Source organism: Sorghum bicolor, chromosome 10 (assembly GCF_000003195.3).
Source record: "Sorghum bicolor cultivar BTx623 chromosome 10, Sorghum_bicolor_NCBIv3, whole genome shotgun sequence".
NCBI classification, from domain to species: domain Eukaryota; kingdom Viridiplantae; phylum Streptophyta; class Magnoliopsida; order Poales; family Poaceae; genus Sorghum; species Sorghum bicolor.
Genome location: NC_012879.2, coordinates 15,904,535 through 15,917,412, shown reverse-complemented (window position 1 = coordinate 15,917,412; position 12,878 = coordinate 15,904,535). Strand labels below are relative to the sequence as shown.

Genomic DNA, 12,878 nt, shown 5'->3' with positions numbered 1-12,878 from the left:
GGTCTCCAAAGTCTAACTTTGACATCTTGTTTTTATAAAAATATTTATCAAAAAGTGGTATAGATATATTTTTATGAAAGTATTTTTCAAGGCAAATTTATTCATATGGTTTTTATATTTTCAAACTCAACAACTTAAAAGTTATTCATGATTTATTTTCCCAATGTTTGACCCAAACCCTGTCCAAAACGACTTGTTTTATGGGTATGGAGGGAGTATTTGCAAAACGGAAATCTAAACTCAATATTTTTTTCATTTGTGCTATAAACATAAATGTGGCATGAACATTGCCCGGTTTATCCATATTTTGTTTCAACGTAATATTTTCTCTTATAAAAAGAACAAACAGAAATTCACATGCTTCATAATTTTTAGAGTCATGTGATCTTTGAGCTAGAAGCATAATGACTTAGAATTACTTTGATTGGCAGGCTCTTACCCGATCTATCCATACTCAGTTTGTACAAAATATTTTCTCTGATAAAAGAACAAATAGAAATTCCACATGCCTCGTAATTTTTAGGGTCATGTTATCTCTGAGCTAGAAGCATAATGACATTGAATTGCTTTCATTGGCAGGCTCTAGAAAACATGCCGCTGGCCAGTTTGTAGTGAGGTTTACCCATAGTGCAACACCTGTAACCGAATGTATCAGAAGAGACTATTTTGTAAAGCATTATTTGAAATATTTGGACAAGAACACAAAAGGCATCTGAAACATTTAAACAAGATTCCGTAGTGTAACATCCTATTGAAACATAAGCTGTTCCTTTTAGATTTCTTTCTTCAGTATACCATCTGGGTCTTGGTAGAATAACAGAAAGGTATATCTTAGTTGAGAAGGTATGTACATGAAAAAAAAACCTAATTTGTAAGCGTGGACATGGGAACTTACATTGGGGAAACAAAATGCACAGGAGCCATCCAATAACATGAAAAAGATGCAGAGGAAGTCAAGGAGGGTGATTGCGTGAGAGCTGACCGGAAATGATAGCTAGGGTTTTCCCGGCAGCGGGGCACACTTCATCTGCAAATAAATCGCCGTGCACGGGAATGGGAGCAGGTGCGATGGGTGCTGACCTAGGTCTGTGCCGCCGTCGCTACGAGGGCCACCGCACCGGGAGCCGCCGCCACCAGGGCCACCACACTAGGCATGGCACCGGGGGACGCGGCCACCAGAGCCACAGCACCAAGGGTCGTCACCGCCAGGGCCAACTCGTCCGTCAGCGCTGGCGCACCACCCATGAGGCCAGGCATCGGCGAGCGCTAAGAGACGGAAGCTGCGAGAGGGAGAGGGACAGGAAGGGGGCGACGGGAGAGAGAGAGAGAGAGAGAGAGAGAGAGAGAGAGAGAGGGGCACGCCACGCCGCACCAGGGTTGGCCGCCGTGGTACGCGCCGCCGCGCCGGATCTGGCGAGAGCGAGAGAGGAGAGAGTTCTGGAGAGCGGGAGAGGGAAGGACGGGAGGAGCGAGGATGGAGATATTTTCGGTGGTGGGAAGTACTCTGTAGATGTGGTTGCCAGGACTGCCCCACGCGACTCAACTGTGCCGAGATGAACAAACAGGAAGCCAGGAGGTGACATGGCGATGAGGTGGGCCAGCAGGGTGACGTGGGCGGTACGACCGTGCGGGAAGCTGCTTAGGATTGTTAGGGTAAATTCTAGTACTGCCTCTGGGAAGTTTCTATAGAAGAGCTTGAAAAAGTAAGCAGTCGATCCATTTATGGTAATTGTCGATGCTGCTTCACCAAAAGACATACATCAACAAAGTTTCTTGTCCCTAGGAAGTTGGTCTTATTGTTCTTCTAGGTATTCCAAAGAAGGGAAAGAAAGATTTGTTAACTCTGGAACCACTAATTTGTGGAGATGAATGTTGAGCCACAGTTGTAGCAACCACCAGGTGCCTGTAATTGTTGGGACAACTTCATTCTTCAGCAGTCATTGAGAGACTTTGCTCAAAAGGTTGTACAAAGCTCTAAGGAGAATTTTGTCAAGTGGAACTTCAGAGTTAACTACTATTTTTTCTGCCAGGGTGTGATAATTAGATGTTGGAGCACAAGCTTGCCCACAGAAAACATATCTGTCCAACCACATGTTCAGGAAAGTTGTATGCTCCTTATCATTCACAGTCTTCTTGTCAGTTCAAAAAGTGTTGATGTAGTTGGACTAGCCTCTAGATCTTACACTTTCTAGTTCCCCAGAAGGTTCCACTAACAGGTTAAAAGGGTTGACTTGTCCTGTGATGTTGACACCAGTCAACATATGGACATCAGCTAAAGTAGGAGACATAGGGCCTTGTCTGAAGAAGAATGCATTGTAGGTAGTGGACCAGAAATAACTGGTAGCTTTGAGCATGGACTCATTCTTCTTGATGTCAGAAAGGGAGAGAGAGATGCACTAGTCCAGATTATGAGTCATCCAATCTGGTCTCTTCTTGACTGCTATTTTAATCAACCAGTTTCTCCAACCCGAGATGATTGATGGCCAATTCCTCATGGAAGATTTCTTGTCCCAAAAATTTGGGTTCATGGAGGAGTTCTTGAAGGGGATTCTGTTGGTCTCTTCAATGACTGCCCTGCTTGGGTCTGGAGAAAGATCTTGTGCTGGTTATCTTCGAGAGAAATCAAGATCTAGTTCTAGAGATTCAAAAAATTAAAAAAATAAGTAAGAAAGAACAAGGGAATCAGAGGGGGCAGAAAGAAGGAAATCACCTATAAGGAATGTTGTCGATTGACACAATTGGGTCAAAGGAGTCACCGAATTTGGATTTGCTCAAGTATTGAATCACGCCAAGTTGTGTGAATCGTCTAGGGTTCGAATTTTTATTTGATGACAGCCCTAAAAGGAAGACCTAACTTTTAAGACCGCAAACAGAGAGAGATAGAGTAGTAAATGGAGTCATCATGTGTCCTTGCCAGTCATGATTTGGATTTAGATGATTAACAATTTTGGAATATAATCAATTTTATCCCACAATTAGGGTGCATGTGTTGACCCTAAATTTTTATGAGCAGGGACTGCTTGTAGGGTTGCTCCATGAAAGGAGAGGGGCTAGTTTGTTGGATCAGCTAAATAGAGGGTTGAACGGTGATCGTCGATCGGGATGTGTCGGGCTACGACAAGTTGAAGAAAGAGAACATGGTAGACTTCGTTACAAGGAAAGATTGGAGTCAAGTTACCTTTTATTTTTAGGAGTTGTATTTTGTTAGGACCTATGATTAGGTTTTCGGGTTATAAATACCAAAGATCCGATCATTGTAAAGGAGATGCACAATCAAATACAAAACCTTTTCGGCTCTGGTCACAAACCATAGGACTAGGAGTAAGAGTAGATCTCGACAAGACCTTCGACAAACCAAGCTGCATCGGTTGATTTTGACCTTCAGTTTGCTTGTAAGTATTGTCACGGTTCATATCTAGCTAACATGGCTGCATCACTTGACCTGATGTTAAGCTTGATTTGAGCTAGTTATCGGTTTAGATCGTATTTATAAGGCTGCATTGCTTTAATCTCTTATAAGTAATTGATCTAAGCTATTTATTGGCTTTACCAGATCGGCAACTTGGTATTCGTTAAGTTATTAATATTTTTCATATTTAATGATTTATTTATTACAATAATATTCTGCCCAATCGAGATTAGACAGATTAGATTAAGCTTCAACTCTATCGTGACGAATTCTAATAAACATTAATTATCAAAATTGTCAATCAATCCTGCACTAACTAGTCTATCGATCTTGATTGTTACATGTTGTGCGTTCGAGATATTTATTTGATCATAATTAATCTGGAAATAGAATAAGACTTGGCTTAATACTACTTGTTACTGCTGTATTTTTGAACCTAAATATATCCAAATTTGGTTATGACAAAGTACACAAATCTTGTCCGTACTTTATGGACTCTGTATCGACTAAATAGTCGATCTAGTTATGCTTTAACGAGTAGTGTGTGCGTGTGGATTTGAATAAGATATTAAATAAACTAGTAATATGTGTTGAATTTGTTAAAACCCGCTGGCCTTCAGACCAGATGAATATGAATTTAATGCACTTATAAAAATAACTTGTTAAGACCGCAGGCCTCTAGACTAGTCTTGACGTGTTATCGTCTATTTAGTAGACAAAAGAATAGGCAAATGTAAGTTATCTCTTTTATATAAACATTGTATCGACTAATTAGTCGATCCAATTACTCTAGCTCATAATACGATCATACAATTTGCTTTAAAGAACAATTTAAATGAATAGATCAAATAATAAATATCCTAATCACTTTGTCATTATTAAAGCATCATTAGGAGTGGTCTTTTTAGTCAATTTTCTCTGATCAATAAGTCATATATTTTGGAACTATCTAGCAGCAACCGGCAACTTCCATAATTTGACATTTGCTTTTCTCCTTGTCAACTACAGGTCAAAATGATTGGCACAAAGTAGATCTAAATCACCAAACTCAATTCTTGTGTTGAGGCTTAGGAGGTCAAGAACTATAGCTTCTAGGTGGTCTCTGAGAGCCTTCGAGTGTGTTCATGTGAAGACCATATTTTGCCCTAACAGGATCAAATTGACTTGAATAAATGGCATAGATGCAATCCTTAAGGCGGTGGAGAACAAATGTAGTAATAGTGGACTAACACTGGGCCCTAGGGGCCTGCCTGCCTATAGATGGGGCCAACCGTTACCACCTGGCGGTGTCTCACCTCCACTTTGATGTGGTGACCTCTGGATTCCTCTAGAACCTTCTCGTGTTATTTATCCCATGGATAACACGATCAAGTCTGACATGTAGGTCCTCCTTGACGGTTTTCTCGATAAATCCTGTAAAAAATTTAGATTCACCAGAACTCGTGGAATTTGTTAGTTTAAACCCCTAAACCTTTATTGATGATTATATCCATGCCCTTATTAATGTTACATTGATAGTTTATAATGGATGTTAACTACTGCCAACAACCACCCTAATTTAGCTCTAATTCTAATAATATAAGTTGTATGAAAAATGATTAATCATAAAGTTCTGTGTGCTAAGTTCATAGCATAAGACCTATGTACTAGCTCATATGCTACGATAATAACACAAGAACTATACTCGAGTTCATAGGTATGAGTATATTAATAAGTTGAGAGCAAGTTTTTCGAGAAAACATTCATCTTATTCATACCAAGACTCCTCTTCAAGGAGTCAAGCCCACCAAAGTAGCTTTGTCCAGCTCCAAAACTACTAAAAGGAAAAGTACAAGTGGTGGTGTGAGGTGGTTTGCTCCCAAGTGTTGTGTGTTTTAGAGAGGGGCTCTTCCCATCTATTATACTAGTGAGATGGTCAGCATATTCCATGGAGTTTCTACCCAAAACTATCCTAGGAGCATTGATTGTGCTGCCTGACTGAAGGTGGGCTCAAGAGGCGGTGCTAGGGGTGCGGGTGCACCTAGGGTGCGGTTGCATCTTGGCTGGCCCCTCTCGGCACCTCCTTCACGTGGGAGGCTACTGGTTGGGCCTGCAATGCATCCTTGGTGGTTTGAGACCTAGGTTTCAGGTGTACGTGGACCTTTCTTCTGATCTTTTGTGTAAAATATGCTTTTAAGCTTTTCGGGATGCACCTTTGCCCTTATTTCTTTGTATTCCAAGCATGTATCCTACAAAACAGTGATTCTCCAATACATGTGGAAATACGTTAGCATAAATAACATATGTTTCTAAGTTTGCTTATTTCTCATGTTTTCAGTCTTAGTTGATAGTTGGATTTGATCATCAAAGGACTGCAAACACTTCTGGCAAGCCTCTCTCACACCACTCCCCGTTATCTTCACTATCAAGATTTTGGCTGAAACACTACGGGTCTTGCTCCCTCTGGTATATGGTAGCGGCCACATTACAAACACAGTTAGTGTGGTCTCGCAAGACTTACAAGCCCCATTGAGTACAACAATGGTGCACGCGAGCACCAAGTGATAAGAGGTATACAAACCTCACTAAGCACTAGGCCTAAACCTAAAGTAAGCGAATTTGAACATGTTCTAACTAACATAAGCACTTTGCAAAGAACCTACGTTAATCACCAAAGAAATTTTTAAGCCCTATCCATGTGGAGAGCACAAATGTGGTGTAGCAACATCCCTCTACCTTACCCTTGCTCCCACACACCTCAAATGGCCGGTTCTGGGGTGATATTTGTAGCCCCCATTGAGAAACTAGCAGTTGGAGGCAAGAGGTAGCTCACTGCATGGTCACCATACAGTTCGGAGCCACCCACCGGACCATCCGATGCATGCCACATCAACTAGCCATTGTGCCACTAACAACTCGACAGTTTGGAGAACTGTTCATCATTCGATACACCGGATAGTCTGGTGCCTCTAGTGCTTCTTGGCTCCAAAACAGCTGCTCTCCGGATAAAAGGGGCAGTGCCTTGCCGGTGCAACGGACTGGTTGTCCGGTGCACATTAGACCGTCTGGTGCCCCCTATTGCAGCTACCTGCTTCATTCCTTTTCTTTTGTTTCTTCGCATGTCTTTGTATGGGCTTTGTCTTGTTTGTGTCTTGGACTTCTAGCTTCTCTTCTAAGTTGTCAACACCTCCTCTATTTTTGAGTGTTGATCAATTCCTCTCATTCCAACCTCCGTCCAAGACAACATTTGCATCCTATTAAACTAAAAAATAAATAATTGCAAACATATTAGTGCAACTCGATTATGTTGATCATCAAATACCAAAATCCAAAATCAATGGGCCAATGGTCCATTGTACTTACAGATATCCTTAGAGCCTCTATTTGAACCCCAAAAATTACTCCAACAAGGCCCCTCCTTGAGCCCTAAAGTTTAGGTTGGGACCCAAATTCTCCCTCCAGCACTCATTCCTGGGGCTCTAGGCCAAGCCCCAATAGAGAGCTTTCCATCTATTTTCCTCGCACTAAGCTCCCTCCTTGTCATCGTCTGCTCTGCTTCTCTGCAAATCCTGGCTCGATCTACTTCTATAGCTACTCGATCTACTCCTCATCAGTGCATCCTCCCTGGCCATCTGCCTCTGCTAATAGGACCTATGGACCAGCTCAATCTTGCCTCTGCTTGTAGAGGCTCCCTCTAGCCAAGCCTCTCTCGACGATGACTCCTTTGGCCCTCATGCCAGGACACACTCCCGTGTGTGGTGTGCAACTCCTATCTCCCCATAGTCACCGCTCATTCCGAGCTCCCTCATCACTCCTACGCTTCTCCTTTAGTCATAGCAGCCTCGCTCGTCCCAGGCTCCCTTCCTACGGTAGAACCATGATGTGCTAGTAGATCTGTCAGAGTTAGGACGAATGAGGATCTGCCAGCTCCCTCCCCACGGCTGCCACTAGGACAAGCGACCTCCTCATGGCCACCACTAGGACAAGCAAGACGGCGCTCCTCTTTTCATTGAGGAAGATAGCTCAGATGGTAGAATGTCGAGGATGTTGAGCGGGTCCCATTTTGCATTACCTTTCTAATGGATTCGGGGGGCCTAAATTTGGGTGTTCCTACAGAGTGAAATCAAAAAAAAAATTAGACCAACAAAAAGTAAAAGGAAGCACCCAAATCAAATATAAAGGCCTTGATTTGGGTGCCGCCGTTGGAGCTGCTCTTAGCATCATTCCACAATAGAATGAGCCATATGACAGTTTATTAACCCAATTGGTCATTTGGAAATGAAGCACTGGAAGTATTCAAATGGAATCAACGAAAACAGTTGCTTCAAATCGAGTAGATGCAGAAAATATAGATTCTCGATTGGCACAAAGACACGGGCGTTCATGATTTGGTACAGATTGCCGGCGCGGCTATGTTCTTCGCTCCATCAAAGTTCCGAACTAAACACTAAACTAGTTGACTGGAAGCATATCCCAGAGTTATATATACCATGTAGCAGATAGCTGTATCCCTGTACGAGTTACATTATCCCATCCATTGTTGATTTGTCTAAGCACCGAATCACATCGACGAATAATCATTGCGAGTGCAAACAATCTAACGCATACTTTACATCAACCATTTGTTTGTTAACTTTCCGTTACAAATGTACGCGACAAGAAGCAAATGACAACGTTGCCACGTCTATTTAAGAAGGCCGATCTTACAAGCAGTTGTGTGTACAAGTGGAAGGCTAGCTGAATTTTCTGTGCTACGTACTGGTGATCTAGCCGCTTCCTCGCCATGGCTTCGACCATGCATCTGACTCTTGTGCTTCTATGCCTTGTCGTTAGTCACGCTCAGGGGTCCAGCCGCGTCCTCCGATGGTCTGACGACTCAGATGTCTCGCCGTCGACGACAAGTTGCCCGTCGATCACTTCAGGTGCAGCGCACTGTCTAATTAATCTACTTTGATCGCACTTGCATCATTGCATGCACGTGAACGTCACCAACTTCTTGTGATACTTGCATGCAGGACATACCAACGGCAACAAGCTGCCGCTCGTGCACCGGCTAAGCCCATGCTCTCCCGTCACCGGCGGCGGCGCTCAGAAGAAAGGCAAACCATCGCTGCAAGAGATCCTTCACCGCGACGGCCTCCGCCTGCAATATCTATCTCAAGTCCAAGCTGCTACGGCTGCCGCTGCCCCCGCCGCTGCACCAGCCCCGTCAGCAACCACGCCGGCATCGGGCCTGTCCGTCCCCGCCACGCAGAACATCATCAGCAGCCTCCCCGGAGTGTTCGAATACACGGTCCTCGCCGGTTACGGCACTCCGGCGCAGCAGCTGCCCCTGTTTTTCGACGTCAGCGGCATGTCCAACATGCGGTGCAAGCCGTGCTTCTCTGGGTCCTCCGGAGGGGAGACGACGACGACGTGCGACGTGGCGTTCGACCCTTCAATGTCGTCCTCGTTCCGCAGCGTGCTGTGCGGCTCGCCGGACTGCGGCGGCCATTCGTGCTCTGCTGGTGGATCGTGCACCTTCACCTTGCAGAACTCGACTTTCGTGTTCGGCAACGGCACCATCGTGATGGACACGCTCACGCTCTCGCCGTCGGCGACCTTCGAGAACTTCGCCGTCGGCTGCATGCAGCTCGACAACGACTTGTTCACCGACGGCGTGGCCGTTGGGAACATCGACCTCAGCCTGAGCCGCCACTCCCTGGCGACCCGTGTGCTCAACTCCTCGCCGCCCGGCATGGCTGCGTTCTCGTACTGCCTCCCGGCGGACACCGACACCCACGGCTTCCTCACCATCGCTCCGGCACTGTCTGACTACTCCGACCACGCCGGCGTCAAGTACGTGCCGCTGGTGACCAACCCGACGGGGCCCAACTTCTACTACGTCGACCTCGTCGCCATCGCCATCAACGGCGAGGACCTTCCGATCCCGCCGGCCTTGTTCACGGGCAACGGGACGATGATCGACTCGCAGTCGGCGTTCACCTACCTGAACCCGCCCATCTACGCTGCTCTCCGCGACGAGTTCAGGAAGGCGATGTTGCAGTACCAGCCGGTGCCGGCGTTCGGCGGGCTCGACACGTGCTACAACTTCACCTTGGCCGAGAACATCTACCTCCCGGACATCACATTGAGGTTCAGTAACGGCGAGACCATGGACCTCGACGACAGGCAGTTCATGTACTTCTTCCGCGAGCACCTCACCGACGGGTTCCCCTTCGGGTGCCTCGCGTTCGCAGCAGCACCAGATCAGAATTTCCCCTGGAACTATTTGGGATCCCAGGTGCAGCGGACCAAGGAAATAGTCTACGACGTACGCGGTGGCATGGTTGCCTTTGTCCCCAGCCGTTGCGGCTTGCGTTGATGATGCTCCGAAGGAATTGACCGTCGCGCGCGTCTACTTTAGTTTGTCCTAGTTGCTGTATCACCTTACTGGTTTCTTACATTTGATTTCACTGTTCTAGTTTGCATGTTTAAGTGATCATAAGAAGTTTGTCTGTGTGATATATATAATAGTTATACAATTTCATTATTTGGGCCGGTACAATGCTACTATCCTTTATTTTTGAAAGGACATCAACAGGAGCAATTTTTGTTACACGTGAAAAAAATAGAAAGAAATTTGTTGTTGTTTGCAAACTCCCAAAAACAAATGCAAAGTTTAAAAATAGGTCATCTCGAAGGGTTTTGTATAATTGACTTGGCATTTACCCAAAGTGAACCCGGATGCGAATAGTCGCGGTTCCTCCCCGCGCGGTCGACTTCTTCGCGCTGCCAGTTGTACCGGCGGCGCGCACGACGGAGTCGGTCGCGATCGGCAGCGGACGGCGGCGCGGTGAGGGCCGGTGCTCGCGATGGAGTCTCTCACTGTGGGGGTATAAACCCTTATACCCTCATGAGTCGACATGGACCGCACCATCAAAAGTGGCTCGGCCCACAAGATGAAGATGTGCGGCGCACGACATTGGTCGGCGTACACCGTAAGGCTAAAAAATATTGTACCAAATAAGATACTTTGTTTGTAATTATGTCCCTTCATGATATATAAGGAAGGGCAGGGGTTCCCTAGACAACACAAGTCAGAGATAACATTACATCTCATAACAATACAATCAGATGCATGACGTAGGTATTACGCCCTCACGGCGGCCGAACCTAGATAAAATCCTTGTCTATGTCTTGCGTCACCATCTAGTTCGTAGCTTGCGCACCTATCTGTCGATAATATACTATCGTAGGTATACCCCAAGGTAGACTTCGGACTAGTTTTCGTCGACACTCATTGTTAGAATATGAGTTGTATACGAGTAGATGTTGGAGTTGTAGTACGAGTAGATGTTGTATGTCTCCTATTGTAACACGATGTACCCCTGTACCCCTATATAATGAAAGCATTGGGAGCCTAGAGGGTTATCCCGTTCCAGCATAATTGCCTATTCTTTACATGGTATCAAAGCCTGGTCCGCCTACCGGCATAATTCGATCCAATCTAGGTTAGCCCACGACCAACTCGCGCGCTACTCCTCCTGCTTCCATGGGGGAATCATCGTCCTCTGCATCCACGCCGCTCGCCTTCGGGCTTCTTCCGGTTGTCTCTGAGAAACTTACTCGGGGCAATTATAACATGTGGTACGCCACGGTTGCTTCGGCTCTCAAGGGGGCTCGTCTCGGCAGATATATCCTTGACACCGCTGCTCCACCGGCAGAGTTCTTGGATCCCGTCACCACACCAGATGACAAGAAGACCGATCCTGTACCAAATCCAGCTTATGAGAAGTGGATTGCTGAAGATCAGATCGTGCTGAGCTATCTTTTCTCCTCGCTTTCGAAGGAGATTTTTGGCCAGGTTGCTACTAAAACCTCTGCCAAGGATCTGTGGAAGGCCATCCAAGAGCTTCATGCTTCCCAGTCCAGAGCGCATATTATGTCCACGTGCATTGCCCTAGACACGGCGACCAAGGGCGCGTCGTCAGTGGCTGAGTTCTTCGTGAAGATGAAAGGGCTCGCCGATGATATGGCCTCGGCGGGTCGCAAGTTAGAGGATGAAGAGCTTGTAACCTTCATCATCACCGGCCTCGACGAAGAGTTTGAATCTGTCATCTCTGCCGTGACGTCTTGGGTGGAGCCAATTTCAGTCAATGAGCTATACGCTCAGCTTGTTGCCTTTGAGCAACGCAGGGAGATCCATGGTGGAGGATCTCCATCCTCTGCTAATCTAGCCGCCAAGGGCGGTCGTGGAGGGAGTTCCTCTTATCAAAACTGTGCTCGCACTGATGGGCGCAATGATGGTGGTCGTGGCAGTGGCGGTCGCGGCAATGGCGGTGGCCGTGGCAATAGTGCTCAAGGTGGAGGCGGTGGTGGCCGCAACTTTCAAGATGGTGTCTTCTGCCAACTTTGTGGTAAGGAAGGGCACCCCGTGGTGCGCTGCTTCGACCCCAACTTCACCGGACCACCGCAGAAGAGCGCTTCATCAGCTAACACCTCATCCTATGGGGTAAATTCAAATTGGTACATTGATTCAGGTGCCACCGACCACATAACTGGTGATTTGGAGAAGCTCTCCTTTCGTGACAAGTACCGTGGTGGAGAACAAGTTCTCACGGCCAATCATGTTCCTCGTGCCACTAAAAGTCTTGTTTCTGCTCATCGTCTTGTCAAAGATAATCATGCTTTGCTTGAACTTCACCCACGACACTTCTCTCTTAAGGAACAGGTGACGAAGAAGACACTCCTCGAAGGTAGATGTGAAGGAGGTCTTTATCCTTTGAAGCCTCATCCACGTCGGCTTGCCTCTGCTAAACAAGTCCTCGGTGTCCTCAAGCCATCTACATCTCTATGGCACAGTCGTCTAGGTCATGCGTCGTCACATGTTGTCCAAAAAGTTCTTAGTCGTCATAATCTTTTGTTCTCTAAAGAGTCCAGTACGAGTGTGGTTTGTGATGCCTGTCACATGGGCAAGAGTGAAAGGTCCTAATATGGCTAGAGGGGGGGGTGAATAGCCTATTTAAAAAAAATCTACAAACTCACTAGAGCAAGAGGTTAGTAAATAACAAAGCGAAGCTTTTTGCTCTAGCTCTAAAGGGGTGTTTGCAAGCCACCTACCCAACAATTCTAGTTGATAAGCTCACTATTCACACAAGAACTAAGTCTCTACAAGCTACACTAGTGAACTAAGCTACACAAGGCAAAGTAAGCAACTAAACTAATTACACTAGTTTGCGGTAAGGAAAGGATGAGATATTTATACCGCCATGTAGGGGATGAACCAATCACCAATATGAACAATCAAGCACCAAGATAATGTCAATCAAACACAATTGAGACATCAATTTTTCTCCCGAGGTTCACATGCTTGCCGGCACGTTACGTCTCCGTTGTGTCGACCACCACTTGGTGGTTCGGTGGCTAAGAGGTGTAGCACGAATCTCGTCCTCAATAGGACACCACAAGAACCTACCCACAAGTGAGGTAACTCAATGACACGAGCACC

The 12,878-nt window shown here is 46.0% G+C and overlaps 1 protein-coding gene across 1 annotated transcript; it reads left to right on the top strand.

Moving 5' to 3' along the window:
- Nucleotides 8,172–9,752, top strand: LOC8076441 (aspartyl protease family protein At5g10770). Its single transcript, XM_002438241.1, has 2 exons — nucleotides 8,172–8,310; nucleotides 8,404–9,752. Exons 1-2 carry the CDS (start codon nucleotides 8,172–8,174, stop codon nucleotides 9,750–9,752), a joined length of 1,488 nt encoding a protein of 495 aa, XP_002438286.1.